A 19,072-nucleotide genomic window follows, 5' to 3' on the forward strand; every position below is an offset into this window, starting at 1 on the left:
AGTGGAGCATTGCACGAAAAACGACGAGACATGAAAACGAGACAGCATAAAGTGATTTTGCTTCATGACAACGCTCGGCTCGCGTATGCTACAAAATCTGTCCAGTAGAACAACGGTAGAAGCATTTCGCGGGAAGTGTTACCCCATGCGCTTATTCACCAAACTGTGCCCTTCTGACCAGCACTTGTTTCGGTCGATGGCACATACACGCACTTGCTGAGGAATGCTTCAATTCTTATGAAAAACGTCGAAAATGGGTCTCTGACTGAATAGCCTCCAAAGATGAGTCATTCTTTCGCCGTGGAATTCGCTTGCTGACCGAAAGATGGGAAAAAGTCATCGCTAACGATGAACAATACTTTTGATTGATGTACTTTTTCATTTTGGTTTCTTAAATAAAGCCATACGTTTTGCAAGAAAACGGACGGAACTTTCCGACCTAATATTTTACGATTTCAAACCTTTTTTGTTGTGTGTGTGTGTATGTGTGTGTACGTGTTCAGGATATATTATATATATATATATATTACAGGTGTTATAAAAGTCCCGGAAGAGCAGAATAACTCGAAAAATATGAGTCCTAGAAAAAATGCGAAGTACGGGTTTTATGATTTTTTCCTGGATATCTGACGGTGATCTTGGATTTGATCTTGACAATGACCTTTGAAGGTCATTTCAAGGTCAATTGTTTTAAATGGGACTCCATACTTTTGACCCAGAAATGAAAAGAGCGGAAAATTTTACGTTCAGATATGACCTTGACACTGCCAAATTTGACCTCTGAGGGTCCATAAAGGTCTAAGCTTGTTTTAGGGTGAAAACGCGAATATCTTCGAAAATGCACTTGCTAGGGAGCAATTTTACGCATAAGAATAAGAATGTAGAGGTCAACGAGAGACATTCACCCGTGACCTTGCCCTTATTCTCAAGGTCATGAGTTAAGATTATTATTAAGATCAAACCGGACTTTTTTAGGACTGAAAATCCATACTTTTGACCTAAAAGTTCAAGATCGAAAAATTTTACGTTCGGATATGACGTTTTCAACCTTGACCTTGTTCTCAAAATTATGCGTTTTACGTTACTTCACTGATCGCGAAGTCTATTGAAAGTAAAGCGTCTCGGAACCCGACCACTGAAGGCAAGGTGTCTCAAACCCGGCCACTGAAGGCAAGGTGTCTCAAACCCGACCACTGAAGGCAAGATGTCTCAAACGCGACCACTGAAGCCAGGTGTCTCAAACCCGATCACTGAAGGGTCCAAGGTTCAGTTAGTCCCGGCCACCGAAGGCAAACATCTTGTAACTCGGCCTGAGATTACAAGAGATGTTCAAAATGTTCCCCATTGACCGTTTGACAGTGTGCTAAGCGGACGTACAAATTGTCAGTCGCACTCCTTATCATTACTGAAGGTATTGCAGCACATTCGCCTATGATCTGTTGTTGAAACTCATCCAAGTTACGAGGTTTAGTGAAATAAACTTTATTTTTTATATAACCCCAAAGAAAGAAATCAAGTGGTTTGAGACATCTTGCCTTAAGTGGCCGGGTTTAAGACACCTTGCCTTCAGTAATCGGATTTGAGACACCTTGCCTTCAGTGGTCGGGTTTGAGACACCTTGCCTTCAGTGGTCGGGTTCTGAGACGCTTTACTTTCAGTAGACTTCACGATCAGTGAAGTAACGTAAAACGCATAATTTTGAGAACAAGGTCAAGGTTGAAAACGTCATATCCGAACGTAAAATTTTTCAATCTTGACACTTTTAGGTCAAAAGTATGGATTTTCAGTCCTAAAAAAGTCCGGTTTGACCTTAATAATAATCTTAACTCATGACCTTGAGAATAAGATCACGGCTGAATGTCCCTCGTTGACCTCTACATTCTTATTCTTATGCGTAACATTGCTCCCTAGCAGGTGCATTTTCGAAGATATTCGCGTTTTCAGCCTAAAACAAGCTTAGACCTTTATGTGACCTTCAGAGGTCAAATTTGGCAATGTTTAAGGTCATATCCGAACGTATAATTTTCCGCTATTTTCATTTCTGGGGTCAAAAGTATGGGGTCCCGTTTAAAAAAATTAACTTGATCTTGAAATGACCTTCAAGGTCATTGTCATGGTCAGATCCAAGGTTACCGTCAGATAGCCAGGAAAAAATCATAAAAACCTAGTACTTCGTATTTTTTCTAGGACTCATATTTTTCGAGTTATTCTGCTCTTCCAGGACTTTTATAACACCTTGTATATATATATATATATATGTTAATAATCAAAATCCTGTTTTTGTCAAATCAAAATTTATAGTGACGTTAGAAATAATACAAGGAATACGGCCGAACAATTTGATGATGATGTATTACGTTAACGAAGCAATATTTCTCATGTTCCAAAATTGTATTGTACGTGACATGTTGCAATGCAGTCTTTTATATACGATAAATGTTAAACGGCCTGATTGCGAAATCTGGCTTTGTAGATCTCGAGAATAGATCGAGAAATATGGTATATAACAATTTGGTGGTGATATATGACAGCAACGAGGCAAAATATCTTTTCTTATACCATGGTATTTCGTGAGACTCGCTGCGATGTTTCGTACGACGCACGCTTTATTAATATATTATAAATTTTTGCCGGCCGGATTGCAAAATCTGGCTCTGTAGCGACCTCGATAATAGTTCAAGGAATATCAATTTAGTGGTTACATATGTCGCCAATGAGGTGGAATATCTCTTCTTGTGAAATTGTATTTGCGTGATCCGCCTTGACGTTTATGCATCTTTATTTATTTATGATAAAAGTTAGACGGCCTGATTGCGAAATCTGGCTGTATAGAGACCTCGGGAATAGATTGAGGAATATGTTTTAACAATTTGATGGTGATATATGACAGCAACGAGGCAAAATATCTTTTCTTGTAACATGGTATTTCGCGGGATTCGCTGCGATGTTTCGTATGACGCACGCTTTATTAATATATTATAAATTTTTGACGGCCGGATTGCCCGAATGGCCCGATTTCACAGACATCTTGGCCAAGGTGTGACATAACACAGGAACAATGGTAGGTAAACATCATGTAATATCGTTAATAATAATAATTTCTTACACGTTAAATAGCTCCAATGAAAAATCAATAGATTATTTTTCAACAGGTACTGCATATGCTTAACCAAACATTTCTATCGATTCTTACATTCTACTTGAAAAACATAAATACAGATTACAAAAATTATTTAGATCTTGTTAGGTTTATAGATTACTCATACGCAGATTTAGCGCAAATTTTTCGATCTGGCTGATGACATAATCCATGGACGATTCCGTAGGCGGCGGTTGGCAGTTGATCACCATACGAAAGAAATTGCCAATGTTCTTCGCCTGCAATGGCGTGTAACCGATCATAAGGGTTCCTTCCAAGATCATACGTTCCTTTATCTTAGATGTGATCTTATACAGTTTATTCCACCACTCTTGCGTTTCCCGCTGCTCACGCATACCCGGAGGTATGTACCTGCAACGACGCGCCATCTTGACAACACTTGGTCCTAGCAAGGACGCAATGACGCGACAAAGCGCCGTAACTCACCAGAAGCATATACTGGTGCACTCGTAATCGGACAACACCAAGCGGAAGCCAGCTCTGTTCGTGATGCGTTTCAAAAAGTAATCCTTACAGAACATCGCCTGGTCCACCGAGCGTGCAAGAGCCGTCGTGCCGCGAGCTTTCCACATTAGCCAAAATTTCATGGCATCGACCTTGAGATGTACCGTCATTACAAACATTAGAACGAGACAGCAATATAATCTTTTTTTTAGACAATATCGTCTAAAATATTGTAAAACTGAAAACTGTATCTAAAAATATCGTAAACCTAGGTGTTATAAGATATGATGAAACACCTAATGAAAGATTGCAAGGCTCTTTGATTAACAGACTCGATATGCCAACACTTAGTCAACTGGTCCTTTATCTCTGCATTTTATCGTAAAACTATTCCGAATCTCTCCGTGTCTCTCGACATTCCTTTTCACGCAGAGGACTATCTTGAAGCCCTGACCGCTCCGCGACTATCTTGAAGCATCTCGTATTTAGGTAAGAATGCGATTACCTTTCTGCCACACTGCACGCTCTTATCTCCCGTGTCCCAAGTGACGTTATAAAATTTGTCCTGCTGGAAGAGGTACTGGGCCCCGGCGTAGTTGGCCTTGTGCAGCGCGTTTTCGCCTTTGACCAGGAAGAAGGAGCACTGGAGCGGCACTCCAAGCATCTTGTGCGGATTCCAGGACACCGAGTTCGATCTGAACCGATCGCATTAGATCGCGAAAACAGACGAGAGAACCGATGATAGGGGAGGGGAACCGACGCCGATTTCGAGTTTCCGCTTTCGGATTTTTAGTGCTCTTTACGTCGCAGAGAGGAAAGTCGTTCGTCGAGCTCGCAGGAGCCACTTCGTCCAACGTGCTTCACGTTCACCTTAGTTTCCACGGTAAATTCTACCATTGCATGTTCTAGCTTGATGCGACGTGACCGATTCGCGGGGTCGGTTGTTATTGCGCTACGACGATTTTTCGAATTACTGTGGAACTCGTGACTTGCTGACTTTCGTCTCTCGACGGCACTGATACGACGATGAATACGAACAATTCGATGCCTCGCAGTTGGTGCCGATATTTGTCCGAGAGCAGCAAGGTACCGCCGTAACAGGCCTGAAACAGTTTTCCGGTCAGAGCGTCCAGTGTACTCAGCGATTCCGCTAGCTTTTTTTATCTTTTATACGAACGTCAACGTGCAACCAGAGACCCTCGTCTTGGCAGATCGCGGCGATGTCCAACAGCGGATCGAAGGCACCGAGTACCGTAGTGCCGCAAGTGGCGTTTACATAGAACGGTACACGCCCTTGGCCCTTCGCCTCCGCTATCGCCCTTTTCAGGTCGCTCGGCTCCATGCGACCAAACGCATCCGTCTTAATCTGTTGCAATAGCAGAACGGCCTTATCGTTTGTTCTTCCGGTCGTATAACAACCCCCCCACTAACAAATATATTTTCTAGAATAACTACCCGGTACGAAGCAATTGTATATATAAATGTTGCCTTTTCTTGACTATTTGTAGGTATATATAATTTTATAAATACCCCGGATGAATTTGAAGGAACGACGTCTTTGAGAAAAATGTTAAATACAAAAGTTTTAGGATTTGAAAATGGGAAATCTAGTGGTGAATTTGAACTTGACCTAGGGATCAAATTTAAAGATCAAGTCAAGATCAACTTTAAAATCGTAAATGGAGACCTCCATTTTCGATTTTATCACCTTTTTCTACCAATCGATTTGAATACTTCTTATCTGAAATATTCTTTTATTTGCCTAATATTTTTTTGAGAAAAACTTGGTTTCAATATTTAGTTTACGATATCTCGGTAACTATTTATCGAAGAAAAAAATGATACTATAATTTTATTCTATTTTATTCTTTTATTTTATTTTGTTCTATTTTAATTTTTATTCTTTTTTATTCTATTCTATCTCAAGAATATACTGTTATTAAAAGAAATAATTTTTTCATTTAACAAAGTTTCTTCTGCAGAATGAGCAGAATGAGATTCCATATAATTGTATATATGACCATGCACGGGCAAATTTCGTACATGGATCATAATGTAACGATCGATATGTAATAACGTATAATTTTATGAGTGATGATGTATGATTTTACATAATCATATATAATTTTTTTATATATAAATATTACTAGCGTGCAAATCCGCATCGTCAATTTCATCCATCGACTGCGCGATTTCCTCGAACGATTGACTGAAAATCCTACCTTGTGGACATAATCGGTGCCGATGCCCAACCAATGGGCACCTTTCATGATCGAGTAATGACTGCTCTCGCTGGTGAAACACGCCAACGGCGGGTACCCACTGAGTCCTTTCCTCTTCACTTCCGGCAGCAACTTGTACCTGGCCAACACCATGCCGTACATGTTGGATATGCTGCCTCCTGGACTCATCACACCGTCGGCCTGCGGAATCCGCGGGTAGCCCACCAACGCCAACGTCTTTTCGATCAGTTCGCGTTCAATCAGCGTGAACACCGGGGCTACCTCGTAGGTATATCTAAGGAGCATCCACAGGTCGATTAGCGCGTCGACTGGCTGTTATGCGTTCGTTGATTATCGCAAGAAAAAAATGTCGTTCTCTCGGCGAAATGAAATCGCCCAGGCGGCATTGATCCGTGACTCGAAGTTAATGCGGTAGATGACGACGCATCGTCTGGGGCGTTCAAGTGGGTTAACGGTATCTGCTGTTCGTCTGCTATTCGCGATAAGAGAGTATCTCGGATTATTCATCATGCTTCGTCTTCGCGAGAATTACAGTTACGCCCGCCGGAGTGGCGTCGCGGAAGACCGTCAAATATCCTTGAGGTGCGAAGTCTCGAGGACTCGGAGGCTGCTCTTACTGGCTGGTGTTGAGGGCATCCGTCAACCAGGAGCCGGCCAGTCCGTACTCGTCGACCCCGGCGTAAAGCTGATTGTGGAAATGCGGGCTGGACGTTTTCACGGAGTAGCGCACGATCTGCCGTATCGCCGTTTCGATTTCTTCATCGCAAGCTGGCTCCTCGTTCAGGGAGAGCGGCATCGTCTTCTGCGGGAGAATTACGACGACACAGAAATGAGAGGAGAACGCGGCGTTTATTGGACTCGGTGAGATTAAAACATGCAGGGGCGATTGTGTGAAAAAAAAAAACAAACATTTTTATTGACTCCAAGTCGCCTTAGGTCAACGAGCTAAATTTCACATGGTACTGTGAAGTCACGGAAATTGTGTCTTCAGGTAAAATGACATTTTAGATATACAGAAAAAAATTTAAACGTTTAAACGAATGAATCGAGTGAAATGTTTAAATGAAGGAATTTTCCGGTGAAATGTAAGCGATTCAGAAATTCCGGTTGGAAATGGAAAAATCCCGCTTGATACCAGAAATCTTGATAGGTTGGGCCAGATAGTTCTGACAACTTCAACTGCAGGAATTTCCGTTATCGTTCATATTTCATCGGACGATTATCTCATTCTACCCCGAGACATTTCTACACCAACTATTTACGATCACTGTTACAATCACTGAACTGGAAAACGTAATTAGTCGCAAACAGGGGGCACGCAAAAAATATCTAGATCTCTGGGTCACCCCCTCTGAAGGGGGCTTCATGTTCGCACGATCAATCGAACGCGGCCTACGACGTATAGGCCTAATCGGCCGAAGAACTTGCCGAAAGAACGACGCATTATCATGCGGTGCCAAAGTCCCGCGCAGAGATCAACAATTCTTCCAGCGGACGGCGGATGGACGCGCGAGGGATCAATCGAGTATTCACCCATGTATTGCGTGCAAAGAAAGAAAAGAGACAAACCGTCGGAAAGTAACAGTGTGACGATAATATACTGGCGTATTTGCACCGAATCAGCGGCGGTATCAAAGCGCGATGACGTGTTTAAGTCGCGGTTAGCTCGTGTATAAGGTAGAGCTCTGGAAGATCATCGTTTTTAGATTGCTGCAAGTTTATCGTTACCCGCTCATAATTAGATTAATAAACTATGATTAAGTATTGTAATTAAGCGAATAGTTTCTACTTAGACGACTACGCGTTGCAGGGAAAATGTGAGGGAGGCGCGATGCTCTCACGAGTAGGCTGACCATATCCCAGTCATAAAAAAGAGTAAAAGACGGGTGAAAAAAGAGAGTACTACTAATTACGGTCCCAAAAGAGTACAGTAAGTAGAACACAAAATCATATAAAAGTCAAGGTGACGTCAATAATATAAAAATTATATCATTTTGACGTCAAAATGATCTTATGTTTTATCTGGGACAGTGATTAATGGATTACTAGGTATAATATTTAAAATAAAACATAGTGGGTACTACATAAACCGAGAAATATTAGTTGAACACATATATTTTATTATATTATTAAGATACTTTATAATTATATTTTGCACTCCGTACATCGCCTGACAATTTCGGTTTTCACTGTGTCGTTACTAAAGAGCGGACATCAGCGCCGTTTTCCGCACTCACAACGCCAGAGCGCTACACGCCAGTGTCGATTGTGCTGCACGATTTATACGAGGGCAGTCTGAAAAGTTCTCGGCCTAACGATGAAAGAAAATTTTTTTGCCGCGAAATATGTTTTATTTTTCAATATAATCTCCTGAAACTTCAATACATTTATTCCAACGTTTCTCCAATAATTCAATATCATTAAAGTGTGATGCCGGAAGGTTTTTCTCGCTCTGGTGTATAGTGGTGGATCCAAGTTTCATCAATAGTTATGAAACGACGCTTGAAATCCATTTTATTTTGCTTAAAACGATCCAAACACGTTTGAGAAATATGCATTCGAATGCGTTTTTGGTCAATTGTTGGCAAATGCGGCACCCATCTTGCACAAAGCTTTCTCTACTGGTGCTACTACTCGAATGACTTGACAGATGGAATAAAATTTTACATGGGTTTATATCAGTTTATATCAGAGATGCCACTTTCCAATATAATTATAGTTTGACAGTTTCTAATGCCATGTATGTGTCAGGCGGAGAACTTTTCAGACTGCCTATGTAGTAACTAGCGGTGCACCGTTGCGCAGAACCTCTACGCATAATCGGTATTGGCGCTCGCGCGGCGCACAAATGCCGTGAGTGATGAAAACGTCACCGAAGTCTGCTCTTTGGTCATTATCGACAAAGTATAATTAACATTACGAAAAAAGAGTACGTACAAGAGTACGATACGTAAAAAGTAGAGAGTACTCTTTTTACCACCTTAAAAAGAGTACATATAATCTTAAAAGAGTATATATGGTCACCCTACTCACGAGGATTTCTCAGAGAACTTCTCTGATCGATGGCACTGCACGGTTTAAGTAAGAATCGAAGAAAGAAAGTAGGAGCTTGCAATCTGCACGGAGGAAATATTGCAGCAAAAATTGCGACGAACTCTTCGCAATATATGATCGGCCGTACAGAAATATATGATCGGAATTACTGCGCGCTCGTTTAAAAATATCAAAGCAACATTTGGTTCTATATTGCACGATATCGTAATTGCTCGATTGAAAAATTCTCTGTTTTATTTCGTCCTTTGGTCATTCATTGTTCTCAAATTGGTAATTCGTATTACGATATTACGGGACTATAGTCGAGCTTTATTTAAAAAGAAAAAATATTGTGAGAGAAGGAATATAATTTTAACACAATTTTTACCACGATACCTAACGCCTAATTTTTAACACAACATCCCTTGTGTTGCTCGTCCTCATGTTCGCAAAAAGAAGACAGCAAAATTTCAATTCCGAAAATCGCTGTATTAGAGCAAATATAAACATCGCTTAATTCGATGACAAGTCGAGGCAACTTATTGCCATTAACAATGTACTATTTTTATTGTGAGTTGCCGACGGTACGGAGATTAAACAAGCGTTGTGAGATATCGAGGAGATATGAGATATCGTTGGCCTTGGTGCGCTCCGATGATACCACGCCGTGAAAATATTTACGAATTATTACTTCCTATCGCCCCCCGTGGCGAACGTTGCAGTTTCAAGCATTTTTTTTCCTCTCTCTAAGGACTAAGCCTGATACGTCTTCAATATATTGAATTACCAACACTATTAGATTTCGCGCAAATACAGCAGCGTTTTAGCTGCTTACTGGTTCCTTCGTACTGTTCGAATGGTTCGGAGGCTCTCTACGACAGCCTGATAATCAATCCGTTGATTTACGCTGCGAGATGGAATATTACGAGGTACTCACTCGCAAATCTTCGGGATGAACGAATCGCACGACCGGCTGCTCGCCGGAGCGATCGAACACGTGCTCCTCTTCGAGGATCTTCAAGATCTTGCTCAAGAGCTGGCTGATGCCTTCCACGCTCGACGCAGCCATGACGGAAGCTACGCTAAAGCCTCGGCGTGACGAACGTGCGGGTCCGTCGAGTGAACGACTGACCGGCTGACTCCGAATCGGCCGGCTCACTCGTCGGGCCCCTTCCAGCTCGACCTGCCACGAGCCTATCGTTCTTTTCTCGTGCTCGTGAAAAGTTCATAGGCGCGAACCGCGTGAACCGTGTGAACCTCGGCGAGTGATCACAGTACAGTCGACACGCGCCGATTACGCGTATGTCCGCTCGCGTTACGCGAACTGCGTGCGCGTAATTTGTAACGCACGCGAAGAGGCTGCGAAGATTAGAAATTGCGACAATAAATTTCCAAACAGCGCACTGCCTTCCTCGCACGCTCGGAAACGGATTGCGCGACCCGTCGTCGACGTTCCCTTTCCTTTCCGTTCGCCATGACACGTCGCGATTTGCGCGCACGAGCGCGACGCTTGATTGTTCTTGTTACGCTCGATTCCGTCTAATTATTGTCCAGCTAGTTTCTACCGATTCTACCTAACAACGCCCCGTGCGAGTAACGATGTAATTAATGATTAAGTAGTCAGGCAACCAATAATTGAGCAATCGAGTAATCAATAAGTCGTAACGAACAGCGATAGCGCGCTCGCCAAGCGGAAGGTCGGTGACGGTCGGGGTGTTTTCGAAAATTACATTTTTATTTGACTCTTGACAAATTAACTGCACATTCTTCGATTGTTCTACACTATGACGTAATCGCGAGGATTATCGTACGCCATGCAATAAGCCGCACCGTACGCGTATCTTATTGTATTCTCTCCGCGATAACGGAGAGAAAGAATCGCAATCGCGCGCCTCGAGGGACGCGCTAATTATTGTTATTAGCACCGAGAGAAAGAGAGAGGGAGAGAGAGAGGGGGGGGAGAGAGAGAGAGAGAGAGAGAGAGAGAGAGAGAGAGAGACAGGAAGAGACTTAACTCCCTGGACGTTCTTCGCAGACGTCCAACAGTCACTCGACGTTGAGACGGAAAGAGACGCGCTCCGTGCGCGACACCTCGTCCTCTCTACACCTGCAACAGCGAGCGAGAGTAAGGGAGAATTCACACTTGGGGAAGAAAGCAAAAAGCAGAAAGGCAGAAATCAATCAGAACTCGCGCTGGTAGTCTGTCTCTCTCTTGAGATAGAGAGAGAGAAAGAGAGAGAGAGAGAGAGAGAGAGAGAGAGAGAGAGAGAGAGAGAGAGAGAGCGAATTTTGATCGATTTCTGCCTTTCTGCTTTCTGCCTTTTTCCCTAAGTGTGATTCTTCCCTTGTGAATCTTTCTTAAGAGAAGACGATGATCGCGGGGAAACGAGAATGGCACTTTTATAGCAAAAAAAGCGTAAAAAGACAGAAGACATGAAAAATGAAATCTAATTCTGAGCGGGGCAGAAAATTGTTGCCTTATCATATCGCGGAGAATCTTTTTTACCGCGCGTGAGAAAGAATGCAGATAACACGATTGAAGTGAGGTTCAGTCACCGGCGCGAGGTCCTACCAAGAGCGTGTCCTTTCTGACGGCGTGCGGCGTGACGGACGGCGCCATGACGTCGAGAGGTAGCCGCGGTACGATGCCCTTCATGGAGGCCCACTGGCCCTCGCAGAGCTCGTGGAAGGTCAGCCGCAGCAGAGGCTGGCCACCCAGGACACCCGGGCCTCTGCAGATCGCCCCGGCTCCGTACTCCCAGACGCTCCAGTTGCCGGTCGTGACCAACGCCTGCTGGATCTGCAGCGGATTCGTCAGGTTCGCGAAGCTGGCGAACCGTCGGCGCAGCCAGGAGGCGACATACAGAGCACGGCAGTCGCAGTGCCAGGGGTTCCGATTCAGGTGCACCTGCGGGATCGCCGACACGGCGTCCATGCTGCCGGCCGGTAGGAACGACAGCTCGTTCGACTCCAGTTGCCTGAAGATTGCGAGGCGCTGATGAGTGCCTGCGGATTATTTTCTTCGCGCGCTTTTCCGATGAGATCTGCGCCAACGTGCTCTCATCATTGACTAGTATTTCAGTGCGATGGCGCGACGACCGCGGGCAGTCTATCGATCCATTCGATCGCGAATGACTGTTCTTTGTTTGTTTGTTATTATCACAGACATATGATATCTGAGACCGCGCGTCTCAACGTTTCCCTTTGTTAGAACGCGTCAGAAATTAGAAATTAGAAAGAGATAGTACGAGTACCATTGCTCTACCATTCTGTCTTTTTTTCTAAAGACGCGTGGTAGGATAAAGAAGCTTTTGATGAGGGACGAAAAAAGATGGTGGGAGAATAGGGGAGCGGAACGATACATATAATCCCCACTCCAAACATTATCAGACGAAGACAGAATGGTATCCCAAAGCATCAAAGAATCCCAACAAAAGTCAGTGTTAACTTACTGACTTTTGGAAATTTTAAAATCATCAAATTAACAAAAATCAGGGTACTATTGTAACAATATATTCTTGAGACTAAATAAAGCAAGAAAGTCTAGTACCACTTTTTCTTCCGACAAATAATTAGCGAGATATCGTAAGTTAAATATTGAAAAAGTTATCAAGTTTTCCTCAAATATCTCAAAAAATATTAGGCAAATAAAAAAATGTTTTGGACAAAAGTTGTTCAAATTAATTGGTAGAAAAAACAATGTAATAAAAAATAGAGGTTCCCATTTAAAAACGCAAGTTGACCTTCAAATGACCTTCAAGGTCGAGGTCAAGATCAAATTTGAGATCACAAAAAAACAGAACTTTATAAACCCTAAAATTTTTGTTCGGGTCATTTTTCCTTATAATGCATAGATTTTGAGATAGGGAGGGGGGGTCTGTTACTTTTGGAAAACTTGGTATATTAATTACACAAGACTGTCGTGTAATCTTCTGCAAGTAAATTTTCACTGAACTAGAACCGGATCAAATTTAAATTTCCTCTCTCTCTCTCTCTCTCTCTCTCTCTCTCTCTCTCTCTCTCTCTCTCTCTTTGTCTCTCTTTCTCCTTCTGTTCTTTCTCGCAGTTTGAAACCGAAGATGTTTGTTGTGACAGTGGCGAATAAGAAGGTACGCGTAAGTAATCGTTAGGCCATGCTTAATCGCGATTAAGTCAACGATTACGTTCATTAAACGATTGGAGCGCAGACTCACAGCTTACGCAAATTCGGCGTATCGTTGAAGACCCCTGACTGCAGCAGCCTCAGTCGATTGGACTGTAAGAAGAGAGAGGTGAGATTGGACAGACCATGAAGAACGCCCCTCGCTAGGATCTCTATGCGGTTCCCGTAGAGAATCAAGCGTTCCAAGGATACGGAGTTGCTGAACAACCCATGCTGCAAGTACTTGATGTGGTTGTGTCCCAGCCGCAACTCTCGGAGCGCCACCATATCGCGGAGAGCTCTCGCGTCGATCTGCCGCAGAGACGCGCGGTCTGTTAATACTTGAGAGAACTTCTTCTGAGTACTCACGGAATTATACGACATAGATTTTCTTGGGAATTAATGTTACAGTTGCGCATGACACAAGGATCAATTTGATCAGAACGTCTATGAGGCTTCGATCAGCCATCTTCCTATTTTTCTCGACTCTACTCGGGAGAGCCATTTGATCATTGAGATGAATTGAAGAGATGGAGAGAGATGGATTTGCGACACTTACACGGGATATTCTGTTGCTCGACATTTCCAGGATCTCCAGCTTGACGAGGTGAGACAGCATCCCCTTAGCCACCTCCGTCAACCGGTTGCCCCTCATGTCCAATTCCTTGAGCGACGTCAAATCGTGGAATAAATTATGTGGCAGCTCCTTCAGGTGATTCTCCTCGAGCGCGAGACGCCTGAGATTGATTGTGTCTTTGAAAATCGAGGCGGGTAGTCCGGACAGTCGATTTTTGCCCAGCAGCAATTCCTCCAGGTTACCGAGACCGCGAAATGTGCCAGCTGATAAGGACGAGATGCGATTAGAGGAGAGATCCAACAGAGCCAGGAGGCCGTTGCTCAGGAACAGATTCTCCGACAGAGTCCGAAGTCTGTTCGACGATAAATCACTATTGAACAGAAGAACACAAACACTGTTGAATAGGAAAGGAAAGAAGCTGTTTTGTTCAATCACAAGCAAGAAGCAAAATTCATACGCAATCGTGTATAATTATCTTTTTAATATATAATTATCTTTATATTATTTAATATAATATTACTTATGTCATTTAATATAATAATCTTTTTTTATCTTAATTATCTTTTGCCGAGTCAATTAAAAAGTTATTATGCACGTTTGAATCTTCATACTACTTCATACATACATTGTATAATAATTGCTTGAATGTTTTGCTGTTCCGTTTTCTGTTATTTACTATTTGTTTAATAATTTATATTACAATATTGATACACGGCCCAGCTTTACGAAAAATATCGTGACAAATGATTGCCCGATTGATGAATAATTTTTCATCGAGCGCAGTCAAATCAAGAGGCACGCCGTGCCTATATTACGCGAAACTGCGAGTTGAAACGAGGTGAGATATTCATATCTCAGCAATGGCTAAACCGATCGAGGTTTTTTCAGTCCCAATCGATTCGGCTTTAAAAAATAGGAATAAAAGTGTCCTTGTGTTTTCTGAGTACGTTGTTTCTAAGTGTAAATATTTTAAGATAAAGTCCAAATCACGGAAAATTTCGATTCAGTAAGAAAGTAAGAAAGCAGGAAAGTAAGATACGCTAGACCGCAAAGGAGAGGGGATTTGTGCATCTCACTTTTCCGACACCGTTATGAGCGCCTCTTATGTTATGTTTACTTTTACTCTTCCGCGCGGCTGGTTCCCCGTCTTATCTAACTTAGAGCTTTTGTTTCCTCAGAATGCTCCCTCGCAATACTTTCATTTTCAATTAACACTTTTAATACCGTTTATCTTCCTATTATCAGCGGAGTAAGATCAGCAGAGAACACAAGCGCGAGTGAATAGTAATAATGAACTAACGTAGTTAAAGACCACGGAAAGAAACATTATAGATTACTGCGGAAAATTTCGATTAACTTGAGTGGGATTAGAATCAGATCCGGAGCGAATGTCAGCGAACTGGAATTTCGTGCCGTTGCTCCTGCTAAAAGCGAATTCCATCGAGACGGAAGTTCATAAAACTACATTTGACAGGAATATTTGCAATGCACGCTCCGTAATGAACAAAGTTTCACTACGCTGTGAATGCAAATGGTGACACTGGGACGATCTGATCATCTGTGCTGTCGAAAAATCAGTACCGGGGCTTATTGACTCGTTGTCCAAGGACATCGCTCTTCAGTTTTAAAGACTGCTATTTTCAACAGCACAGCTGATCAGATCGTTCCTGTTGACCAGCAATCGAATAACGGGCGTCATTTTTACATATACATGTATACTAAATTCAAATTATTTTTTTTTATATATGAATGTAACATACCAAACTCAAATTATTTTTTTCTCAAGATATATATGTGTGAAACATATAAGTTTTTACAAATAAAACTTATCTAACTACAAAAAGGATGTGATATAAAAAATATAAAACTTACCTTTTTAAACATAAAGGTAAAAAGAGGCGCCAAGTACACGCGCAACACGTATTGTGTTATTTTTAGAAATATCAAATTATTTTTTTTCAAGTTATATATGTAACATAAAATTTTACAAGTAAAACTTATAACTATAATAAAACTCTACAACACTGTTCTACTTTACAAAAGAAATGATATATTAAAATAGTAACGCCAACTGAGAAATCTAACATATTATATATGATTATAACATAATTAATTCTTTATTCAAGATGAACGGCAATGTTTACACTTTTAGTACTGTGCATCGTATCGCACCTGAGCGTGTATCTTTGGGCAATGTAATTTATTATTTTCGTTATACAAGTAATAAGTACAAGTTTGTACAAGTAAAACTTATATCTCTAACAATAAATTCTTCTATTGAATACTATAAATAAAACTCTACAAACTGTTCTATAAAGAAACGATAACAAAACAATAGCATCAACTGAAAAACTCTACTCAACATCAACTCTACAAATGAGGGCGATTTGCAATCTGAAGATAAATCTATCGAAAACTTCCAATGATACACAGTCCAGTACTTCAAAAACAGTGTCTTTATTATTTACTAGAACACTGAGTTTTATGGTTATTTTACTTGTTATTATAATAAATTAGTTATCATAACAATGCAATAGAAAACAATTTAATGCAAAAAACTTTGACGCGGCTGCACACATATGCCGTTTCACACATATATATCTTGAGAAAAAAATAATTTGAGTTTGGTATGTTACATACATACATAAAAAAAAAATCAGATTCAACGGAAACGTCAAGCCGGACTTTCTTGATTTTCGCGATATGACTGTAGCCCCGCTAATCAGCGGTAATTTTTGCCTCACATACAGTATTCGCAGGTTCCTCAGGCCAAGGAATTGATTGCGCTGGATTTCTTTCAGGAGATTGTCGCTCAGCCGGACATTCGCGACACCATGCAGAGGAGACAACAGATTCGGCGACAGGTGCTCGAGCAGGTTGCTGCTCAGGTCTCTGCGATTTGTAGTAAATCTCATTAGAATCTAACGCGCCTTCGCCTTCGCGGTACAGCCTCCACTTACAGGTGGTGCAACCGCGTCATGTTCCTGAACGTGTCTCTGTGCAGAGCGCTGAGCCGGTTACCCCCGAGGTCCCTGAAACGGCAGGTCTAGCGGATGACTTTTACCTCGCGAGTGCTATTAAGTGCGCAACTTCGAGAGAGAAATTGCCCAAGTCGCGCGCAAGCTCGGCCAAACGATTGCACTTCGGTACACATGGTCCAGTTTTATGAAGAATAGTGGAAAGTGCCCGTTTGATCGACGAATCGCCTTTGCGGTAGAGTCAAGTTCAGAAACGTACCTGACCGCCGTTGACTTTGAAGCTCAACGACACGTGCCGAGCATGTGCACTCGATAATCGGCCAATTTCTCCGACATTTCTCTCTCTCTCTCTCTCTCTCTCTCTCTCTCTCGAATCGCTTACAGTCTCAGCACGTCGGCGGGCACCAGTTGCAACGACGGAAGGTCCAGCAGGCCGTGTCTCCAGCAGGACACCGACTTCATCTCCGGCACACACTTGCACGGTCCTTCGGCGCACACCTCCCAGTCCTCCTCCCTCGGGCTGATCTGCCAAACTGCGACAGCATGAGTGCGCTTCCGAGCGTTTTCGCGCCGCTAATCACGAGACAGTGGTCTTACCCGGCTGCTCGACTGCTCGCAGCCTCCGCTCGAGGCTCGACAGCCGGTTCTCCATCTCCGCGAACACGGACATCGACGCCGGCGGTGAACGTTCCGCTTCATCACCTGCGCTCGCACGAGGAATCCACCTCAGGTTCACGTCTCGAAGGAGCCTCGGGATCACGCTCGCCGTACAGCGAGGAGCCTGAGTCTCTCAAGCCTTTCAATCCCGTTGGGGGGTTACGTTGCTCTTATCGGGACCGATAAAACTCAACGTTCCGCCGAGACTGTTAAGACGGCGCTCGCTCTTTCTTCCATGTAGGACAGCGCATTGAATATTGCGCGGCGTAAAGGATCATGTATGATGGCGAATTTATTATCCGCCCCTGTGGATTTCTCTCCCGAAACGCTACTCGCTCTCAAGCATTTTCTATTGTGACTGATATTTCAAACTTTTGGTATGTATTATATTTGATATGTATTTTGGTATATATTAATTTTCATTTCATTTATTTCTTTTTATTTCGTTTGCCCGTCCGCGATAATGATTTTTTTTAACATGTACATCAAAAGGTATTCCCGGGAATAAAGATTATTATTATTATTATTATTATTATTATTATTATTATTATATATGTCCCGCAATATATGTTCAAAACTTAATCTCGCACTAGCATGTGAACGGAGAAAATATTGTGGTAAAAACTAAAATTATATTCTCTTTTACAATACCTTCCGTAAAGCTGGGCTGATACTATATAAACAATTAAGAAAAACCAAAACAAAACATTCAAATAATTATTAACATACAATATTTTATATTGTAATATATTTTATATTGTAATATTTCATATTGCAACATATTATATTATAATATATTATATTATATTGTATTGTAATATAGTAATTATTACCATTGTTCATGTTTTTTATTATTATTTGTCATTGTTGTACAATAAAATATTAAAATATTACTAAAATATTGTGTAGAGCAGGAGAAGCCGAACATGCGTAATATTTTTAAACAAGTATATAATAATTTCAAGCATACTCGCGTACGATCTAAGATGACAAAGACGTTTTCCATTTTTACTGCAACGTTTTCTCCGCGCACGAAACCCCTCGGAAAATAAAGCGGATCCCAGAGAGAGAGAGAGAGAGAGAGAGAGAGAGAGAGAGAGAGAGAGAGAGAGAGAGAGAGACAGAGAGAGAGAGAGAGAAAAAAGAGAAAAGAGAGAGACAGAGAGAGACAGAGAGAGACAGAGAGAGACAGAGAGAACAGAGAGAGACAGAAGAAAGAGAGAGACAGAGAGAGACAGAGAGAGACAGAGAGAGACAGAGAGAGACAGAGAGAGACAGAGGGAGACAGAGGGAGACAGAGGGAGACAGAGGGAGACAGAGGGAGACAGAGAGAGACAGAGAGAGACAGAGAGAGACAGAGAGAGACAGAGAGAGACAGAGAGAGACAGAGAGAGACAGAGAGAGACAGAGAGAGACAGAGAGAGACAGAGAGAGACAGAGAGAGACAGAGAGAGACAGAGAGAGACAGAGAGAGACAGAGAGAGACAGAGAGAGACAGAGAGAGACAGAGAGAGACAGAGAGAGACAGAGAGAGACAGAGAGAGACAGAGAGAGACAGAGAGAGAGACAGAGAGAGAGAGAGAGAGAGAGAGAGAAAAAGTTGAGTTGTATCGCGATATATCGCTTACCTGCGGAAACAATAGCCGTGTTCGCGGTCGTGCAGGCATGTGTGATCCGAGAGCACATTTTCGTCTCGCACAACGAAACGAGGACAATCAGGCAGCAGATCATCGAGGACAAGTCGATCGTGTCACGGGCGAGTCGGGTCAGATGGCACATCGTAGGTAGGGCAAAGTGCGCCGGACTGAGAATGCGAATCGCGGCCGGCCCGCCGGCCGG

General features: G+C 42.4%; 2 protein-coding genes across 2 annotated transcripts; both read right to left on the reverse strand.

Annotated features, from left to right (window-relative positions):
- Positions 1 to 3,061: 3,061 nt before the first annotated feature.
- On the reverse strand, positions 3,062 to 10,042 carry LOC105192633 (cysteine sulfinic acid decarboxylase). Its single transcript, XM_011156896.3, has 8 exons — positions 9,818 to 10,042; positions 6,465 to 6,649; positions 5,827 to 6,121; positions 4,782 to 4,970; positions 4,643 to 4,707; positions 4,110 to 4,299; positions 3,587 to 3,756; positions 3,062 to 3,511 (listed from the first exon to the last, which is right to left on the reverse strand). The coding sequence occupies exons 1-8, from the start codon at positions 9,947 to 9,949 to the stop codon at positions 3,250 to 3,252; spliced, it is 1,488 nt and encodes a 495-aa protein (XP_011155198.1). The 5' UTR covers positions 9,950 to 10,042; the 3' UTR covers positions 3,062 to 3,249.
- Positions 10,043 to 10,865: 823 nt separating this feature from the next.
- LOC105192695 (leucine-rich repeat-containing protein 15) lies at positions 10,866 to 19,072 on the reverse strand. The gene is made up of 9 exons (XM_025303518.1): positions 18,862 to 19,072; positions 17,174 to 17,278; positions 16,959 to 17,109; positions 16,559 to 16,630; positions 16,347 to 16,490; positions 13,581 to 13,968; positions 13,074 to 13,333; positions 11,453 to 11,858; positions 10,866 to 10,987 (listed from the first exon to the last, which is right to left on the reverse strand). Exons 1-9 carry the CDS (start codon positions 19,010 to 19,012, stop codon positions 10,982 to 10,984), a joined length of 1,683 nt encoding a protein of 560 aa, XP_025159303.1. The 5' UTR covers positions 19,013 to 19,072; the 3' UTR covers positions 10,866 to 10,981.

Source organism: Harpegnathos saltator, unplaced genomic scaffold (genome assembly GCF_003227715.2).
Source record: "Harpegnathos saltator strain DR-91 unplaced genomic scaffold, Hsal_v8.6 scaffold0, whole genome shotgun sequence".
Lineage (NCBI taxonomy): Eukaryota > Metazoa > Arthropoda > Insecta > Hymenoptera > Formicidae > Harpegnathos > Harpegnathos saltator.

Bases quoted from the DNA above. Each gene is read 5' to 3' on its own strand.
- LOC105192695 (XM_025303518.1), bottom strand. From the start codon at position 19,012: ATGTGCCATCTGACCCGACTCGCCCGTGACACGATCGACTTGTCCTCG. The intron at 17,279-18,861 runs GTAAGCGATATA...GTGCGAGCGCAG, and splicing joins CACGGCTATTGTTTCCGCAG to GTGATGAAGCGGAACGTTCA. The intron at 11,859-13,073 runs GTGAGTCTGCGC...CGCAATCTTCAG, and splicing joins ACGCCGAATTTGCGTAAGCT to GCAACTGGAGTCGAACGAGC.
- LOC105192633 (XM_011156896.3), bottom strand. From the start codon at position 9,949: ATGGCTGCGTCGAGCGTGGAAGGCATCAGCCAGCTCTTGAGCAAGATC. The intron at 6,650-9,817 runs GTGAGTACCTCG...ATTCTCCCGCAG, and splicing joins TTCATCCCGAAGATTTGCGA to AAGACGATGCCGCTCTCCCT. The intron at 6,122-6,464 runs GTAAGAGCAGCC...GATGCTCCTTAG, and splicing joins GATGCCCTCAACACCAGCCA to ATATACCTACGAGGTAGCCC.